This window comes from Nicotiana attenuata, chromosome 11 (genome assembly GCF_001879085.1).
Source record: "Nicotiana attenuata strain UT chromosome 11, NIATTr2, whole genome shotgun sequence".
Taxonomy (NCBI): Eukaryota; Viridiplantae; Streptophyta; class Magnoliopsida; order Solanales; family Solanaceae; genus Nicotiana; species Nicotiana attenuata.
In genome coordinates this window covers 39,671,290-39,691,603 of record NC_031999.1, presented here as the reverse complement: position 1 = coordinate 39,691,603, position 20,314 = coordinate 39,671,290, and the positions used below count along the sequence as shown (strand labels likewise).

Genomic DNA, 20,314 nt, shown 5'->3' with positions numbered 1-20,314 from the left:
GATTTCATAATCTTTTATTTAAAAATAATTTAACTTAATAATTTCACCCTTAATTATTTTGTTAGATCTTTAACTATAGATCCAACACCAATCACTAGTAGGAAAAGAAAATCAGTTCATGGAAAAGATTGAACAACTCATGTCATCTTTTTTTAACTTGCTTTGATACTTTAAATCATATATATCTCTTTAGGAGTAGTATACTTCCTCTGTCTAAAAAATTGTAAGAAAAAACTTTGGACATATTCACCTATACCTAGCGCATAACAAAATTAATAAATAAAACCTATCAAGATGTGACTTGCATATAATGTTAATAAAGTTCTCTTATTTCATATTACCTATTCTTATACTCCATATACATATATTAGCATCCCTAATTTTCTATTGTAAATGTGAAACAAACAAATTTCAGATATTACAATCAAATACTTTAAAGTCTATATAACAAATTAACAATGATTTCAAGAAAAAAAGTTAAAAAAGAACATATTGATTAAAAAAATTGCACTTTTTTATTCATCAAATTCACTTTACAATTTTGACTGTTCAACGTGCTACCATGTCCACGGCCATCTTCTTCAGTCTCTACTGAACTTTCTTTCAATTCCCAAATCTCAGCTCTGAGTTCGGACTAAATCACACTGAAGTTTGAACCAAACAGATCTCATATGCCCTATCACCAATAAACCATGTCGATACAAATTCAAAGAGCACCCAATGAGTCATGGGACTGTATGTTACCGGGCCCACCATCCCGTTCCAACGGCGGATCCGCCGACATTTCTCCCGCCGGCCTCTTCGCTTATTCCTCCGGCAGCTCTGTTTCAGTCGTCGAAACTCATTCCATGCAACTCGTCACCACTATCCCCCTCCCACCCCCTACCACCTCCACTACCTCCCTTTCTCCTTTCATCACCTCCGTTAAGTGGTCCCCACAGCCTCTCCCGCATCTCATCGACATTCCTCAACATCACCTCCTCCTTGCCGTCGGAGATCGTCAAGGCCGAATTTGTTTACTCGATTTCCGGTCTAAATCACCCACAGTCTTTTTCGATACCGGTTCGGGTTCTAAATTAGGGATTCAGGATCTCTGTTGGGTTCAAACCGGACCAGATTCCTGGATCCTAGCTGCTCTCTGCGGACCGAGTTTGCTTTCTCTTTATAATACTTCAACCGGTCGCTGTTTCTTCAAATACGACGCGTCGCCGGAGTATTTCTCGTGTCTCCGTCGTGATCCGTTTGATTCCCGCCATTTTTGTGCCCTAGGGCTTAAAGGATTTTTGCTGTCAGTAACTGCATTGGGAGATACCGAGAATGATGTCATTTTAAAGGAGCTTCAGATTCGTACGGACGCTTCTGAATTGCTGAAGCTAGAGAGAGATTCAGTTTCATCTGCTACCGGAGGTAACGGAGCTCCGGTGTCAGCTACATTTCCTTCGTACTTGGCGAAATTTGCATTTTCGCCGCACTGGAGGCACTTGATGTTCGTGTCATTTCCGAGGGAGTTGGTGGTGTTTGATCTGCAGTATGAGACGACATTGTTCTCCGCTGGACTGCCCAGGGGATGTGGGAAGTTTCTTGAGGTGTTGCCCGACTCGAATATTGAGGTATTGTACTGTGCTCATCTTGATGGAAAGATCAGTACTTGGCGGCGGAAAGAGTAAGTACTTGGTTGAAACTTTAGTACTTGGCATGAGTTCAACATTGTAGTGGCTGATTGCTGTAGATTTACGTGATTCTTTTCCCGAGTAGCTTTTCGTGATTGACGTGTGATTTTTAACTTGTTTTGGGGTATTCTACTATGCTTGTTGGAGCATTTTACTTCCAACTATGAATTGTGTTCACTCTTCAATTATGACTTAGGATCAGTTAGTGCTATGCTAGTGATTGACTATATAGTCGACTATATTGACTTTTGCATTTGCCCCTGTGCTGAACTACTGTTTCCTGCAAACTTAGAAAGTTATAGTTGTAGTTTTTCGATGAGAGGCAAAGGTAAGATGTGCAAATACTTCAATTCACAAAGTTTGTGCTATGCACTTTTGATTTGCATCCACGAACATTCATTTGCTTTCCCTATTGTTTCATGCGAGATAAAGTAGGATTATTTTTGGCGTTTTAGTTGTATAACCAAAGAGAACAAAAAGAAATGAATTTATCTTGATTTATGAGCACCTAACAGAGGGTGGAAGTACCTTACAGAGGAGATAAAATTAGAAAAGATGCATGGATGGTTTAAACATGTTCCGCATCGACCTCCAAATGCGTCGAGTCCATTACTCGGTACTATGATGATTGGAGATGCTAAAAGGACGAGGTAGAACTAAAATCATACCAAGGGTAATTGTCCCAAAGATCTATACTTTCTAATCAATGTTGACTTTGCTAAGAACAAATCATATTATCATAATGCAAATAAAGGATATATAGCTGATAAAACAACTTCGTCATTGTTGTTATACTTACAGTAAGTTCAGAGTTCGCTAGGTATTAGCTAGAATCATTTTAATCTAGTTAGAGACTTGTAATTCAATGTGTGGAAGTGTGAGATTTGGAGAACCTCTAACTATAGAGAACACCTAAGTTGCCTTAAAGAACAGATTATTGAATATTAAAATAAATTGAGCCCGGATAAAGTGGATATAGGATTCATATAGTCGATCTAAGTCTCAACTAGTTCTCAATGGAGGTTTAGTTAACTGATATTAATTGAGTTACAAGCATCACAGAACAGGGAATTTTTAATCCAACCTTAATATTCTTGAACTAACTTTGAAGGATGAAGTTTGGGTTCAAGAAATTCATAGTTGGGTTGATTTGTAGGTATCATGGCATTGCATGTAGTACGGCTTGTGGTGTTTCTTAACTCAGGAGCTCTTTGGTTTTGTGGTAGCCAGATAAAAGTTGTTTTTAAAGTGAATTCACCAATTCCTGCGAGCACTCATATGCAATGCTCCTTTTCATTAGTTTACTAGTTAGTTTTCCTTACCCTTGTAAAATTTTTCTTTGTACTTGTTTTTCCATGACTGTGACTTGAAACTCCGATATTCCTGTTTTTATCTCCTTGCACAATAATTGCCATATTCCTGTATTCATGGGAGTTCAAAGGGATAATAATCTGCATGTTGTAACAGCGGAGAGCAAGTGCACACGATGTGTGCGATGGAAGAGCTGATGCCCTCAATTGGCACATCTGTTCCTTCCCCCTCAATTCTTGCAGCTGTTATCTCCCATTCGGATGCCGCCCTTCAAAATATTGGCAAGCTATGTTCAGATGCACATCATTCAGTTGATGTGGATTTTGATAATCCATTTGATTTTTGTGATGAATCTATTGTTTTATCTAAGACTCGTTTGATCTCTATTTCTGATGATGGGAAAGTATGGAAATGGCTCCTGACTGCTAAAGGATCTGTAGATGTTCAGAAGAACATGACAAATCCAGATATTGTTGTAGAAGCCTGTAAAACTGTACCTTCAGAGATTCTCATTGGTCACAACTCTGAGATTAATACTAGCAGCAGGACCAGTCTGTCAAAATCCCCTACAAGCCAGGATGAAGTGTCCTTCAAGGTTGGTTGAACATGCGTAACTTTGGTCATAAAACAATGTTGAATATTGTTGTGAACATGGATAACTCCGATTATGCTTAGGCCAAGTCTATGCTCCCCATCTCTATCCTTCTACTGTCTGAAGCTTCTCATCTCTTTCTGTTTGTCCTTTTCTAGTTCCTTCAGTTCCCAACTAACTGTTGTTGTTCATTCTAATAGTATTTCCTACTTGAGTGTAATTCCGTTCAGCAATTAGAATATCATGTTGGGTTGTACTGGCAGAGAACTGACAAAATTATGAACAATGGATTAACGACATTCACATGCGTAACTTGGGTATAAAATATATATTGTTGATATCACTAGTTTAAGGCCCCCCCCCNTCCTCCTGATATGCCCAAAACCACCACACACACACACACACACACACACACACACAAAAAAAAAAAAAAAAATACATATTGATAAAAAACAAAAGAAAGGAAACTAGATATAGAAAGAAGAAGGATAAACTAAAAGAAGGGATTCTGAGGATTAAACTGGCTTCAGAAAAAGGTTTAAGTTAGAGAAGGTTCCATTTTGGTCTATGTTAATTAAGGAAAGAACATAGAGAAAAGTTCTTGTGAGTATACAGCATGAAAGTGCTAGCTTAAAAGGCAAAAGCCGTTATTCATGTACAGCATTTTCCAGCTTATATTTGAATTGAGGGAGTTTTATAGGGTGTGCATTCAGGGGTTACCTATATTCTCACTTTTATTGCTGCCTGTGTTTTCTGATACTTATATTGTTATCAATGAAGCACTTGGCCTGCTTGTACTTGAAAGTATTTAATTTATCATCAGAGTGTCTTGACGAGATAGCGTACAATAGACCCTTGTGGTCCGGCCCTTCCCGGACCCCGCGCATAGCGGGAGCTTAGTGTACCGGGCTGCCCTTCAGTCTTGACGAGATATTGTAAATTTTTTAGTTCTTTTTCCTTCATCTATGTTTATCACCATAAGCAACAAAAGTGTTTCCATTACCATGATTGAGAGGATGGAGGAGTAACTTGTATTAATGCTTTCTATCAAAGGCAAGATCTAGAGCCCATGTGGATTAGCGGTAAAAAAGTGGCTTCTAAGCACAAAACACTTTTTAAGTGTTGGAGCTGGTTCTAAAAATAAGCAGTCATGTGTTTGGATAGAAGTGCTGAAGCTGAAAAAAGCTGTTTGGTAAACAAGTGCCAGTAAGGAGCTCATTACTAGTTTCATAAATATAAGTTACCTTTAATTTTTTAATGTAACGTTCGACAATGTACAATCCTTATGTTTCCTCTACAAAACTAAGTTGCTCGGACTCTTTATCTTTGGTGCCGAATTCGTGTCGGCACGAGATGGGGGTGGGTGTGGGATCCGTAACGGATTTGGTCAACCGATTTGGGTGCTTTGACCAAAATCAACGGAGAAAGTCGGGTCAGATACAATGATTTCTGAAATAAAAACAAAAGCTAGGGTTAAATTTAAGAAAATGGAATACCTTGTGTATAGAAATTTCTATGTCAATTCTTTTCTTTTAGTCTCCTTCCCGGATTCTCCTCTTGATCGATATTTTCTCTTTCTCAGACTACCTTTATAACTTTAGTGTTAGATATTTGAATTATTTTTAGCCGAATCCCCGCATCCGTATCCGTACCTCGAATCTTAAAATATAGATCATGAAGGATCCGGCCTCTTGATCCGCACCCGTATCGGACACCCGCACGAGTCCGAGCAACTTAGTACAAAATCCTTCACAAGATAACCCCAGAATCTCCCTTGCTTCTGCATTTTGAATCAACACCACATGGATTGTGATAAGCAAATAATGCTTTTACCAATCTAGCACCCAAAGTTTGGCTGGTTGCAGTCTTGTACATAAAAGAGTGCTGGACAATGCTCTCAATAACTTCATGCTCCTCTGTCCAGAATTATTTTATGTAAAATTCCGGCAAAAGGAATCCAACCGCTATAATGGAGAGAAGGAAGACAATAATGGAGATGAAAGTAAGAGGAGTATCCAGCAATGGAGGAGTAACGATGATATAGGAACTGAAAAGAAGGATACATTAGGGCTTTGTTTGAGGGTATTGTTGGAATTGTAGCTTAAAAGCCAAAAAGCCATACGTTGGGGTTGACTAGCTTATAACTTTTGGCTTGTTGTAAGTACTTTTAAACTTATTTTAAACACTTTTCAGCTTTGCCAAACACTGAAAAAAGCTAAAAGAGCTTAAAAGCTGGTTTGACCAGCTTAAAAGCCAATCTAAACACCCTCTTAATTTGGGTCAATGCAGTGGAGCAAACAAATAGTAGGCAGAATGTCGCTAAAGCCTAAAGGTGGTACTTTGACGTACTCCAAATTTTTCTACAGGGTGGCGGTTGCAAATCGAAGGAGAAACTTTATAGAGTCCTTAGTTGTGGATGGGGTAAGGATTGAGGGAGAGGAGGAGGTAAAAGGGGCGATAATGGGGTTTTATGAGAACTTGTACAAAGAGAAAGTTAGTTGGAGGCCAACTTTGGGGGGAATAGAGTTCAACCACATAGGTGAGGGAGAAAGTGGGTGGCTAGAAAGGGCTTTCGAGGAGGAGGAGGTACACGAGGCTGTGTCGAGTTGTGCTGGTGATAAGGCCCCCGGCCCTGATGGTTTCTCGTTGGCCTTCTTCCAGCTCTGTTGGGACACCATCAAGGGAGAGTTGATGGAAGCCACTGAATACTTCCATGTGAATGGTGTTTTCGAGAGAAGAATCAATGCTTCTTTTATTACTATTGTGCCTAAGAAAGAAGGTGCATCAGAAAGAAGGTGCATCTTGTATCAGTGACTACAGGCCTATTAGTCTCGTGGGGAGCATTTACAAGATTATTTCTAAAGTGCTTTCCAATAGACTCAAGAAGGTTCTTGACATGTCTGTTTCGTCCTCCCAGAATGCGTTTGTGGAAGGTAGGCAGATCCTGGATGCCGCTTTGGTGACAAATGAACTTGTAGACTCCAGAAGGAAAAATAGAGATCTCGGCTTACTATGCAAGTTGGACCTTGAGAAGGCTTTCGACCATGTCAATTGGGAGTTCCTGAATTTCATTATGATGCGGATGGGGTTTGGGGCAAGATGGAGGGGATGGATCAAGTTCTGCATTTCCTCAGTCAGATTCTCTGTCCTGGTTAATGGTAATCCGTGTGGTTTCTTTGGCAGCTCCAGGGGTCTCAGGCAAGGAGACCCCCTATCCCCCATGCTATTCATTCTAGTGATGGATGCTTTGAGTGAAATGATGGATCGTGCGGCGGGCAGACGCTTCTTGAGAGGATTCTCAGCTCCGATCGGGGTGCCCAGTGCCCGAAGAGTCTCTCATTTGCTTTTTGCGGATGACACCCTGGTTTTCTGTGATGCCGATATGGATCAGTTGACCTACCTAAAGCAGGTCCTGCAGTGGTTTCAGATAGTATCAAGTCTCAAAATCAACCTCGGCAAGTGTGAGATTTTCCCGGTGGGTGAGGTTGCTAACATTGATGCTTTGTCTTATGTTCTCAGATGTAAGGTGGGCTCCCTTCCCACTACTTACCTAGGTCTCCCATTGGGCGCTTCACATAAGGATACTACGGTTTGGAATCCAGTGATCGAAAGGGTTGAAAAAAGATTAGTAGGCTGGCAGAAACGGTACTTGTCAAAAGGCGGAAAGGAAGTGCTCATTAAAAGCACTTTTATCGAGTATGCCCACCTATTACTTGTCCCTGTTGCAAGCTCCTGTGAGCATCACAGAAAAACTGGAGCGGCTTCAAAGGAATTTCCTTTGGGATGCAGCGGATGGAACTAGAAAGTATCATCTAGTGAATTGGCAGACAGTCACTTCCCCAAAGAAGTGGGGTAGACTTGGAGTAAAAGATCTTAGTGTATTCAATGGAGCTTTGTTGGGGAAATGGCTGTGGAGATTCGGGGTAGAAGAGCATGCTCTATGGAGGGAGGTCATAGTAGAAAAGTACGATTCCACGGGAGGGGGTTGGAGGACCAAGGCAATCACAACACCTTTCGGGTGTGGCATGTGGAGGAGCATCATGAAAAATTGGGAATCCTTCAGTGGCAACATCTCTTACAGGGTGGGAGATGGAAGTAGAATCAGTTTTTGGAATCATAGGTGGTGTGGAGAGGATACTCTGAGGGTCTCCTTCCCCACGTCTTCAGAGTTTCAAACCAGAAGGAATTGATGGTCCAACAGATTCGTAAGGAGCATGAATGGGGGGGGGGGGGGGGTAGTATGAGACCTCTCATTTAGAAGGAACATGCAAGATTGGGAGATTGCGGAGCTCCAAGATTTATTGACACTGCTATATGGGTAAGACAGGCCTCAGCCAGTGGCGATGGTCTGTTCACCGTAAAGTCCTTTTACCAGAGTATGTTGGTGAGAGAGGAGGTCTTTTTTCCATACTCCTCGATCTGGATTCCTAAGGCGCCCATGAAGGTGTGCTTTTTTGCATGGCTAGCGGCGAGGAGAGTGATTTTGACTGCTGAGAATCTGCGAAAGAGGGGAATTACACTTGTTAGTTGGTGCTATATGTGTAAAAGCTCAGGGGAAGAAGTTGATCATCTTTTGTTGCATTGCCCTGTGTCCTTGACTTTGTGGAGGGCGATCCTGAACCTTTTTGGTGTTCAATGGGTATGCCAAGCACTGTAAAGGAAATGCTATATAGCTGGGCCGGTTTTCGTAGAAGAAGAAAGCAAAAGGCGTGGAAGTGCGCCCCGTTAGCTCTCATGTGGATAGTTTGGGGGGAGAGAAATAGGAGAGCTTTTGAGGGGATAGAGTCTCCTTTTTCACATCTTAAGAATAGTCTTTTATCTTTAATCGCTTTTTTGTGCACTTATATAGCCCCTATTTGTATAGAAGAGTGAGCGTCTTTTGTAGAGAATCATGTCATGATGTAAATTCTCTACTATTTGGTATACTTCTTGTATACGGGAGTTCTCTCCCTTTTGATTAATACAATTTACCTTATCAAAAAAAGGTGCAGGCAACATACAGATAATTATATTGGACTTATTGATTGCGTGCAAGGATTAAAATGAATCAACCTATTTATAGTTATGCACAACAGTAATGTACAATTCAAGACTTGGTGTCCCAGTTACTTGAGTTGTGTGAGCTTTTGATAGGGCTTCCATGTCAACCAAAAGAGTTGGTTCTATTCCTTGTTCTTTTACAGTTGAGCGATAGGTTTTAGTTTACAAGGTATACCTTTTTATTTTATACCTGCACAAATATTGGAGAAAATATTCATTCTGGTCATTCTTGCTGGGGTGGAGGTCTCCCTTCATTGGCTGACAGGAAAAAAAATGAAGCATGTCATCATGGGCTCTTAGATAAATGATTTATAAACTAGTTTCTTCTTTTGTCCTAGAATTTAAGATTTTTTCCCTATAGCTGAAGGTCAATTTATGATTGCAGATTAGTCTAGTGGGACAGCTTCATCTTCTTTCTTCAGCAGTGACTATGCTAGCCGTGCCTTCCCCTTCTTTGACTGCTACTTTGGGACGTAAGTATATTTGTGAACTGCTGCTTTTGTTTGTATTATATAAATTTATCAAGATTTTGGAGGAGGTAGTGCTGCTGCTTTTGCCACTAAATAGCTTACAATCATGAAGGTGGAGGAAACTCTCCAGCTGTTGCTGTTCCGCTGGTTGCTGTGGGAACTCAAAGTGGTACAATAGATGTGATTGATGTTTCTGCCAACGCTGTCACTGTTAGTTTTGCAGTCCATAACAGTGTTGTCAGGGGATTAAGGTGGCTTGGCAATTCCCGGCTGGTTTCTTTCTCGTACTCACAGGTGACAAACATGTACAGCGGAAAATTCACTATTTCCAAGGATAAAAGATTGTGTTTGCATCTTCTACTCTACCTGTTGAGTGGCTTCTTTAGCATTTCTATCTCTGAGGAATCTCCCACTGCATAATTTTTTCTGTTTGCATATACTCTCATCACAAGTAACATCTTTTGAATAAAGACGGATTTATGTAAAAAGGAATTAAAAGAAACAATCTTTTTTTTTTTCAAAACAAAATTAAATGTTGATAGTAAATACAAATTAGTATCAACTTCTTTGAATTTGACGACTGAAGATCTTAGAAGGAACTCTTTTGTTAAAGAGATATTTGAATACATTAAAGTATACAATTGAGAAGGGAATGAAGGGTAAAAATTATGTGTCTATACTTGTTTCAAAAGTGCTACTAGGAAACTATATAGGTTAATTTTATATTTTGAAAATCAAATGCTGAGTGCAAAGGTAAGAGTTCTTTTTTTGATGATCAAGAAATCCCTGAGTGCTAGTGGTGCATGGTTCGAAACTCGTAGATAATGGACCACTCCTCTACCAGGCTTACTAAAATACCAAGCTTTTGTTTGCGGTAAGTTTCAAACCTGTGACGTGCGCGTAACTCTCACATCATGCATTGCGCTCTTACCACTAGACCAAAGCCCTGGGGCTGGCCTAAGCGTCTTTTTACCTTTAAATTGTTTAGATTTTGTTGTATCAAAATGTGAGGAATGTTCTTTTAAGTTTGTCAAATTGTTCTTATGATTTTCTTGAAACGAATATATCCAAGCCAACTGTTACACACACAAGTATTTACAGTACGTATTTAGTTGAGAGTAAGGTTGATATTGATATCCACCTGTTAAAATTGCTAAAATTTTGCAGTGTAATATTTTGTGGGCTAATTTTGTTTAATTTTTCTTTGTAGTTCAATTGTTGTGAAAACCTTTTCTTTTTTTGATGCAAGTGCTGTTTCAACACTTTTGCATTTGGCTTTTTGTTGTTGTGATGTTGTGCTGTTGGGCTACTTCTTTTTGTTTTCACTTACAGTTATGCTTTGACTTGACTTTTTGGTTTAATATTTGAAAATTCTTGTTTTATGAATTATCTTTGCTTTGAATTATAAACTTATATGTTTAGATTATCTTTCGGAAGAAAAATTAAAGATATTTTTAATTTTTCGAAAACCCCTTTTCCTTTTTTTTTTTGGTTATTGTAAGATTTGGGTACTTTGCAACCCCGCGAAGCACAGGGAAATTCATTAGTTTATGTATATACAACAACAACAACAACAACAACCACCTAGTGTAATCCCACAAGGTGGGGTCTGGGGAGTGTAGAGTGTACGCAGACCTTACCTCTGCCTTTAAGAAGGCATAGAGGCTGTTTCCGGTAGACCCATTTGTTTATATAAAAAAGAATGTCCTCACATGGAATCTTCATTTGGACTTCAGGGTACAGAAAAAGCAGGTGGCTACATCAATAGGCTCGTTGTGACATGTCTTCGAAGTGGACTCAATCGACCTTTTCGAGTTCTACAGAAGCCAGAGCGAGCACCTATTAGAGCTTTAAGGGCCTCATCTTCTGGCAGGTGCATTTGTCATCCTGTAGATATTATGTGCATCAAAAGATGAATTGCTTTTGTTTCCCCGATGCAGTAATATTAGCTAGATCTTTACTCTTTATGACCAGGAGCAGTTAGGCTTTGCTGAAGGATTATACCGTTTCATTTATAAGAGGCATGCACGTGCTAGGGAAGGGAAATCTTGAAATTTAGTTGGCCAAGCTCCAAAGAGTTTTCATAATTTTGAGATTAGATTTTTATGTACTATGTTTATTATTGTGAACATTTTATTTGACATTAGAAAAGACAATCGGACATTCTATTTGACATTAGGAAAGACAATGTGGCACCCATTTTACGTGTAATGGGATCTCAGTATATCATGGATGCACCTGCCACCTCATGAATGTAAGAACATTAGTGTTATTGACTTATGAAACATGGAACTATTTTTCTTAATTATACAATAAAAAACAATTTCTTTAAAAGAAATGTTGAGAGACAAATAAGTGAGTCTCTTCCTCCTTCCCACAAAGTTTTGTTTCTCCATTGCTGATGCACTTCAAATAGTTTTAATACAAAATTCACTCTTTTCTTTTTCTTTATTTGTTTCTTTTAGTCAAATAACAGCTTTGTGCCCATATACCACTTCCTTTGCATTGTTTTCAGATTGGTAATTCCTTTGCATTGTTTGTAAAGAAAAATTTGGAGTCGGGAGTTGGGGAGGTTGTTTTCCACGATTGCGCCATAACTGACCCTCTTCTTCCATTCCTAAACCCATCTGGAGCATTGAAGACTTTAGTAATCTTTTAAGAGCAGCATAACTGCTTGAGAAGGTAATTTTGAGGAAACTCTTGTTTTATGCTAGTTAGAATATGCCGAATGGGTACTGAATTCCTCTTTGCTCTCAACAGACCTGTGATATGAGTGATTGTTTCTAGTTAATGATTTACTTTGTTCCAAAATACTTTGACTGACTCACCATGTGTGTTCTTTTTGTTCCACATCTTCCTCTATGTCCTTTTTATCATATGTCTCATTGAGCTGATAAAATTCTTTGAATGTTCTCTAATCTTTTAAGCCTAAAAGTGGTTTCCTGCTATGTAGGTACCTTTTGATTTTGTTTCGTGATGCACCAGTAGAAGTTTGGGCTATGACTAAGACACCAATCATGGTAAATATGTTCTCTCCCTTGTTCTCGCCATGATTCATGTCCAGTAAAATATGTTTTCAGGTTGTTGCATTTACTTTTTGGATCTTGATATAGCATTTTTTGAATTAATGAAGGTATTTTTGATCCCTTTAAAAAATGAAAGTGTTGTGGTTTGTAAGGTGACCTAGTTAATGAGATTGAGGCGTAGTTTTTGATTTGACTGTGGATTCTAAGTGCTCTGAAGGTGCTCACAGTGAAATTTAGTTACTTTCCCACCTTTACTTTTGATGACGGTGGTGTTCGGATTAGCTTGAGTGCACCTCAACTATTCCTCCAGGTATTTTCTATTTCTCACCAGCACAGGTATCGGGTTACCCTGACACCAAGGCTTAGGAAGATGAGAAGAGATCACCTAGTATTTTTTGTTTGTCTGTCTCTGTTGGGATTTGGAACTTTGATCTCCAAGGTTTGCTCTATCTTCATTGACCGCTGGGTCACAACTTTGCATGCTAGTTTTTTCTTCACCCTTAACGGGAAAAGGAAAAGAAAAGTGAGTTTGCTTTCCATCCTTTTCTCTGTGAGAAGTTCTTGTATGGCTAAACTTTACTTGAAACCAAAAAACATTTTTCTAGATTAAGAAATGATTTGTTTATCTGAGACTCCAGTAATAAAGGACCTTTCAGGATTGCTTGGTTGATTTTAGGATGTAGGACTTTGTGGGTGATTATATCATCTCCAGACCAATTCTGCCAGAATGATCAACCATCTAGTCGTTGTTTATAGCAAAGATAAACAACGACGACGCCTCAATCCGAAGCAAACTGTGGTTGGCAATATGAATTCACACTGATCATGTCACCCTATTTAGACCGATAGCAATCCAATATCTGAAGATTTAGGTTCTCTAGCACTAGAAGCTCTCTATATTTTCTACTATTGTACAACTCTCTAGCCAGACTAAAAGACTCCTAGTGAACTAAACATTAATCACAACTAATTGTTGTCATCTATATGGATTTTTTCTTCCATTGTGCTCTATTATGCGCTAAATTTGCATGGATTCCAAGAGATTGTTGGTCCGAGACAACTTCCTTCCATGAAAGTAATTTATCAGGTTACATCGATTAACTGTTGAGAACCCCAATGGAGAGGGCAAACAGCAGTGTACATGCACTGGAATTAACTGTAACAGCCAAAATCAGTTGTTACTGCATTCCAATAAATTAGTGACAAAGAAAAGCTTTAGGAGGCTAATATCCAGCTTAACTATGAAAAGATCAGATTCTGCCACTTCTTGCTCCAGACATTCTTCTCACTTAGGCAGTTAGGCTTTTGAAAAGATGCTCCCTTGGAAAAAGTGGCGCTTATATTAGATTTCGAAACATGGATTTGAACGTTTTGCTATTTAGGATTTGAGCTTAAACAAAGAAATGAGGATTCATATCGCAGACCCCAACTTTGTTTGTGACTGAGGCGTAGTAGTTTTTTTTTTTTTTTACCATGCACTCAGTTTCAGTCCTTTTCAGTCATGTGCTGTTTCTGTATCTGAACGGACTAAGTTACGTGTAAAAACTTATTCCACAAATTGATTTGGCTATGAACTGGATTGTCAACTACCTTATGGAGATGATACCTTCGGCCATATGCTTGTTCCTAAGCTAGTGTCACCAGTACTCCTGAAAAGGCTGAGTATTAATCCCGCTCGCCTGATGTTTCCTTGTTTATTGTTAGAGAGTTATTTCACAGGTATAATTGAAGTATCGTTAGAAATTTTACATCTGTTTGTCTGCCTGATCGGTCTTACTCTGCCATTTCATTCTTTATTCTTTACTTTCCAGCTTTTATTGTATTATATTTTCAATGCAGCTTAGATCACTTGCTCTCCCGTTCACTGTGCTAGAATGGACTCTTCCAACAGTACCACGGCCATTGCCTAAAGATCGTCCTGCCGTACTATCAACAGAGACATCCTCCCCAACAAAAGCAGCAGCTACAGAAGCAGATGCTAGTGAGCTCAGTTTACTTGATTTTTCACTCATTTTTAAAATTTATATTTCTTTATCCGGCTTAAAAAATGATGTCCTCTATGATCTGCTGTTTTCTGTGAATGCTAATACTCAAGGAGTAAATTTAAGTCAATGAAGCCAGATCCTAAGGGCAGCAAAGAATACTTTGCATCCATATAAGGGGATGGGATGGTGCAATATCTCTGTTCATTTGTTGTTTAGAGAGGTTGTAGAGCTTCTGTAACTTTTTTTCGTGACTCGCTGCTTTGAGATTTGAGCATTTTTCCGAATAAATTGCACACCTGATGCATGCCCAAGTCATCCGTATTTCCTGAACTTAGATCATATATCGATAATGACACCATATAGAAGGATGGGTTGAGTATTATCCTCAGCCAGAAATTCGAACTTCTACTATCTATGAAGTTTCTAAATTCCATTTTGACTGCAGAAGGAGCTGGGACCGATGGATCTCAAGATGAATTTTCAGAAAGTTTCTCTTTTGCACTAGTCAATGGTGCACTTGGTGTTTTCGAGGTTCATGGTCGAAGGATCCGTGATTTCAGGTAATTTCTTCTAATGTTTATCAAACAACGACGGTCGATTAGTTAATATTTGGTGGGCTAACTGTCTAAGTCGATTTTTGTCCTATGGTCTTGTAGAATTAGTTACAAATATTTCCGTTCTGAATTTCTGATTTCATTTTACTTAGGACTGTTACATCAACCAAATTTTGCGGGTGGTAGGGACTAGGGAGTGTATTTAAAAGCATGGTCTAAGGCAATAGAAGAACAATTGGCTTTTGATAGTTATAGCCACGGCAGAAAATGAATATTTAGATATAACGATTGATTCAAAATTATGAATCAACATTAATTTGGCCAAAGAGCCGACCTTTAGATTAGCTTCCTTTGACCCTTCTATGTATATCTGTCTGTGTATTTATTTTTCTTTCAAGTTGGGCAGAAGCTCATTAAATCTTTTCTTGTTTCTACTTTTAAACCTACTGCAAAGGTTCTTTGCCGATCAAAGTACCGAGCAAAGTATGCAGAGACTTTGTAATCTGCTTAAGCTTCCAGTGACTCAGCTGCTGAACGGACAGTTCTGAACATGGCCTATATGCTGTGAACAGGCTGATTATATAACAGGAATTTAATGTGCATCCCTGTGGCCTATTAGCAACCAATGCAATTGATTAGATAATTTCAGTGTCCTTATGGTCTTCCTTGAATTCTGAGCTCCGGTTGAATATATATTTATGACTTGGTAACAAAAAATTACTTCATAATGTTTGTTCAATTGTAATGCAAATCTCTGATCTTCTTTTATGAGGTATCTGCTGCATTAAGTGCAAGATATCAGATTATCAGTGGTCTCTATTAGCATGAAAATTTATAATAGGAAAAGAAAAATGCTGGAGTTGTAGGAAAAGTTGGTCCTCGGGAGAACGGGGGTTAGAAGATGGCAGATTACATTGGAGGACCTGCTGTCAAATCACATTGTAAATCTCTCCAAGAAGTTGCCTTGATTCCACTGTAGATTGTAGAAGGATTCCCTCATGGTTAACTAGGATAAAATCTTTTAATTATTGTTTGACTAGAAAAACAAATGGGTCAAGTGAGGCAGCAAAAGAAAGTGTTGTAAAGGAAATAGGAGTAATACTCAATGGCACTGCCAACGCCAAAACTGATTATTCAGTTATATTTTGATACATGATGTCAAATAGATTTAGTATTCCCCATGAGTGGTCTTGGTTAAATTAAGTATGAGGAACTGAAGAAAATTAAAATACTTCTAGTAAAAAAGTAGGTTAGTTTTCTTCTGCTTCTGGTATGGTTCGATTTGCATATCGTGATTGTTATAAATATACTGTCAGATCTTTACACTGACATGGCTAGTAGATAAGTTGTATTTTCTTTTCTATTTTGACTTGCTCATTTTATATTCTTTAATTTCTGAAGAACATACGGCTCTTTTTCTTGTGGCATAACCCCTTAGGCTCCCTCATCTGGTAAAAATGACTTTAGTTGACCTGCTAGTAAATTCTGAGGAAAGTGCTTGAAATACATTACTACTTTTTATATTTGGTAGAAACTTTTTCTTAAGTAGTTAGAAATGCACCCCCAAAAGAAAAAGAAAAGATTAAATGTTTGAAAGATATAGCATGAATCTTGAAGTAGTATCAAATATTTATTGATTTTTGGTAGGTTCAATGATAAGTAAAGCTGTCAAGTTTCTGGGACAATCTAAAAGAGAAGTGTAGGTCACCTTTTGTGAGATCGGGGGGGGGGGGGGGGGGCTTATGAGAGAGAGAATCAGATTACTTTACCTCTTTCAGTGTCTTGGTTTTGCTATCAGCTGTACTATTGTACCTCGCATAATGTTGTTGTCATTTTTCCAGACCAAAGTGGCCTTCATCTTCATTTGTTTCATCTGAGGGATTGGTGACGGCTATGGCCTATCGGCTGCCTCATGTGGTATGCCATGTGTTCTTTATTAAAGTGTTACTTGCTGTTTTGTTGCTTATTTGTTAACAAGGCTGGGCAGTTATGCATCCGTTCTGCAGGTTATGGGAGACAGGTCAGGAAACATACGTTGGTGGGATGTTACTACTGGACAATCGTCTTCATTTAATACCCATAGGGAAGGGATCCGCAGAATCAAGTTCTCACCAGTTGTTCCTGGAGATCGTAGCCGTGGGCGTATTGCCGTTTTATTTTATGATAACACATTCTCGGTGTTTGATCTGGTAAGCGAGTATTTCTTTGCATGTGCCTCAATATTCTGTGTGCGCTTGTGTCCTTTCATAGGGAAGTCGAGACATTTGAATTTGTATAGGTTTCCCCATCTTAATACAGATAATGAGATACATAATGATAGCTGAGTCGCTATCCTTTTGCTTTGCTGATTAATAGTATAACCAGTAGTATCAGAAATCCCATTTTGCTTCATTTCATGGGGTGATTCCTTATCTGTAGTTGTATCTTATTTAGATCCATAAAACCTGAATAACTGAACCTTCCATTACCCTTCTCTCAAGTTCTTTGCATGGGTTTTGCCAAAAGTGTCAAGGATTGGCGGTTCAAAGGTTATCTAAAAGTCCAGCACACGGTTCTAGTTGCTTCTAAACTATATCGCTTTCCTCATTTGCAGGACTCGCCCGATCCATTAGCCAATTCACTTTTACAACCTCAGTTTCCTGGAACTCTTGTGTTGGAACTCGATTGGCTTCCTTTGCGATCAGATAAGAATGATCCACTGGTGTTATGTATTGCTGGAGCTGATAGCAGCTTTCGCCTTGTTGAAGTCAATATGTATGTCTAAACAAGCTTACTATTCTGTTTCATTATCTGTTTTATCTGTTCTCCCGGGTTAAAAATTAATATTTTCCAGTAAAAATTGAAATGTACAAACCTGCTGGGAAAGGAAGCCGGTAGCCTACTCTAGACTCTGGAATAATTGCAGTGTTGGTTAATCAAATTTCTTGTCCTCCTAGATGCATAGTCACAGATAAAGTAAATGCTTGCCTGAGCCTTCATAAAAATAAGTAAATGCTTGTCTGGAATTGCAAGAATCCTTTATCTCGGTTTCTGCTTCTTTTTCCCAAAGTTCACAATCATGCTTAGGAGTTAGGACCAGTTTATCATGATTTGATTGGTTATTTTACTTTGTGACGCTGTTTCAATTTGCTCTATCACTGGTCCTTTCAAGAAGCTTCCTGAATTTTAATTATTTGGTACTCTCATAGTGTCACATCTGAAATTTGATGGCTCTCCTACTTGCTAAAGGATTTACATGTGTCAATTCCTCACCCATTCCTATTCTGTTTTTTGAGGGAAATTAGCTTTATTAGTAGCTTTGAATTGCAGTCATTACCCGGTACATTTTAGAGAATCCTGATACCGTTTAAACTTCCAGAAACTGTTAAAATTCCCTGTGTTAGCCTTGAAAACTAAGGAATGCTAGTCTGTATAACACACAGGGAGAACTACTTAAGTTGAATCCTGTGTTGTCTGATATTGTGCAATTTCTACTTTTCGCGGCAGAAAATTGATGTTTGCAGTATGATTATGAATTTGAATACTAACTTAATGCGATTTCTTTTACATTCTCCAATAACCCAAAAATAATATCTCATTTTTGCTATACTTCAAACTTTTGTCTATTCTATAGAGATTTATTTTAAAGAGTTCCTGGTTCCTGAACTTGCATATCTTTATAAACTGTTTCTTGCCTTATGCAGAAGTGACAATAAAATGGTCCATGGTCCCCAAGCTCGACCACTCAAAGAAAGATTTCGACCAGTGCCTTTGTGTTCTCCCATATTACTACCCACACCACATGCCCTGGTAACTTTGCTTTCACTTTTTTCCACAAAGCATGCTAAATTAACATAGTTAGGATTGCTTTACTGAGAAAAATATTTTAAATTTGTTGAGTGTCCAGCATTGGTTGAGGGAAGTTGTTGCCTCCTAATATGGTCTTGGAGAATCCTCACCTCATGAGCTAGCTTGTGAGGTTGAGTTAGGCAAAGGTCCATTTTTTCCCCCATTGTATCATAGCCAGACTGATCTCCATTGTTGTGCTATCCGATGTTGGCCCCTATGTTACGTTATTCATGCCTTGAAAGTCTACGTCTTGGCGTGCCCAGATTTTTGGTTTCCCATGTTGGTTGAGGTAATGAGCGGGTTTCTCCTTGTATGATCTTTGGGAGTCCTCACCTGAAAAGCTAGCTTTTAGGATCGAGTTAGACTTGAAGTCCATTTGACTTGTCAAAATTAACTATTTGGGTTAAGGTTGTTAAATTAGTACAATTGTCGGTCTTTTTTGTTGGCATGCAACAAATCCTGTGGCTTTATTTTCGGTAAACAAATGTTTCATATTAAAGTGGATTTTTTCTGCTGCAGGCATTACGTACCATCTTACAGTTAGGCGTGAAGCCATCATGGTTTAATACATGGAGTACAACCACAGATGACGCGAACTACCAAGTTCCTGGAACTCCAACAGCTGGAGATCTTCGTAATCACATGATTGAATCACCCCGTATTGGTGACTCTGTAGTGCCTGAGATGCTTCTCAAAGTACTGGAACCTTATCGTAGAGAAGGTGTTATTTTTGTGTAATCCATATTATGTTGTAGAATATATTGGCGATCAGCATTTACACTTAACTTTGCATAACAGACCAATACACTTGGTGAAGTATTTGACATGTTTCAATGTCTTTTACTCAAGGGTGCATACTTAATGATGAGATGGTTAGACTATATGCTGGTCTAGTTGATAAAGGTTCTGCAGTAAGGTTTGCCTTCGCTGCTGCTATATTTGGTGAACCCCTGGAAGCGCTTTTCTGGCTGCAATTACCGCGAGCTCTAAACTACTGGATGAATAGATTGACTAACAAGTCTCCAACAAGAGTCCCTCAATCAGCTTCAACTTCAGAACTTGATGAAGCATCTATGTTAAATAGGATATCATCAAAGGGAAAGTCAGGGCCTGGAACGGGAAAAACTAATGCTTTGGTTAGTTTCAATGCTTAATATTCATGAAACAGATAATCTTCCCGTAGTTTCACCATTTAACTATGTGTCTGCACTCAAATTTCGAAGGAATGGTTTTCACCTTTTAAGTTAGGTGCCTTTAAGGCTGCGTAATTGATAAGTTGCTGTCATGTGACCAGGAGGTCACGGGTTCGAGCCGTGGAAACAACCTCTTGCAGAAACGCAGGGCAAGGCTGTGTACAGTAGACCTTTGTGGTCCGGCCCTTTCCCGGACTCCACGCATAGCGGGAGCTTAGTGCACCCGGCTGCCTTTCAGTTAGGTGCCTTAAGTGGCTTGTCAAGAAAGAAAGGAAATTAGGTGCCTTTAGTTCTACTCCCAGACCCAGGTTGTATTGATCTTATGGCTTCTCTCTGGCAGGGCAATGGTCAACTTCAGCTGATGGCCTTTGAACAGCAAGAGTTATGGGGGCGTGCTAATGAACAGATTCCTTGGCATGAAAAGCTGGAAGGAGAAGAGGCAATTCAAAACCGTGTACACGAGTGAGTGTCCTCTATATAACTGGTCTATTTGTATCTTTTTATGCCGGCACACCAAGATTGTTGGTCACTGAGATTGACAGGGTTGAGTTAGTTCAGTTTGAACTTATATATCGTCCAATCTGTAGGTTGAGGAAATCCACTTTAATATGAAACATTTGTTCCCCCCCCCTCCCCTCCCCCCAC

The 20,314-nt window shown here is 39.1% G+C and overlaps 1 protein-coding gene across 1 annotated transcript in view; it reads left to right on the top strand.

Annotated features, from left to right (window-relative positions):
- The window catches only part of LOC109234377 (WD repeat-containing protein 11), a 23,897-nt gene continuing 4,098 nt past the window's right edge, over window positions 516-20,314 (top strand). Inside the window, exons 1-15 of the mRNA XM_019400352.1 lie at window positions 516-1,663; window positions 3,138-3,576; window positions 8,999-9,086; window positions 9,196-9,377; window positions 10,820-10,956; window positions 12,037-12,103; window positions 13,949-14,090; window positions 14,540-14,654; window positions 16,490-16,565; window positions 16,655-16,837; window positions 17,242-17,402; window positions 18,332-18,437; window positions 18,996-19,197; window positions 19,326-19,612; window positions 20,010-20,131. Coding sequence (XP_019255897.1) covers window positions 693-1,663; window positions 3,138-3,576; window positions 8,999-9,086; window positions 9,196-9,377; window positions 10,820-10,956; window positions 12,037-12,103; window positions 13,949-14,090; window positions 14,540-14,654; window positions 16,490-16,565; window positions 16,655-16,837; window positions 17,242-17,402; window positions 18,332-18,437; window positions 18,996-19,197; window positions 19,326-19,612; window positions 20,010-20,131 — 3,278 coding nt within the window. The 5' untranslated portion in view covers window positions 516-692. The remainder of the gene's footprint in view (window positions 1,664-3,137; window positions 3,577-8,998; window positions 9,087-9,195; window positions 9,378-10,819; window positions 10,957-12,036; window positions 12,104-13,948; window positions 14,091-14,539; window positions 14,655-16,489; window positions 16,566-16,654; window positions 16,838-17,241; window positions 17,403-18,331; window positions 18,438-18,995; window positions 19,198-19,325; window positions 19,613-20,009; window positions 20,132-20,314) is intronic.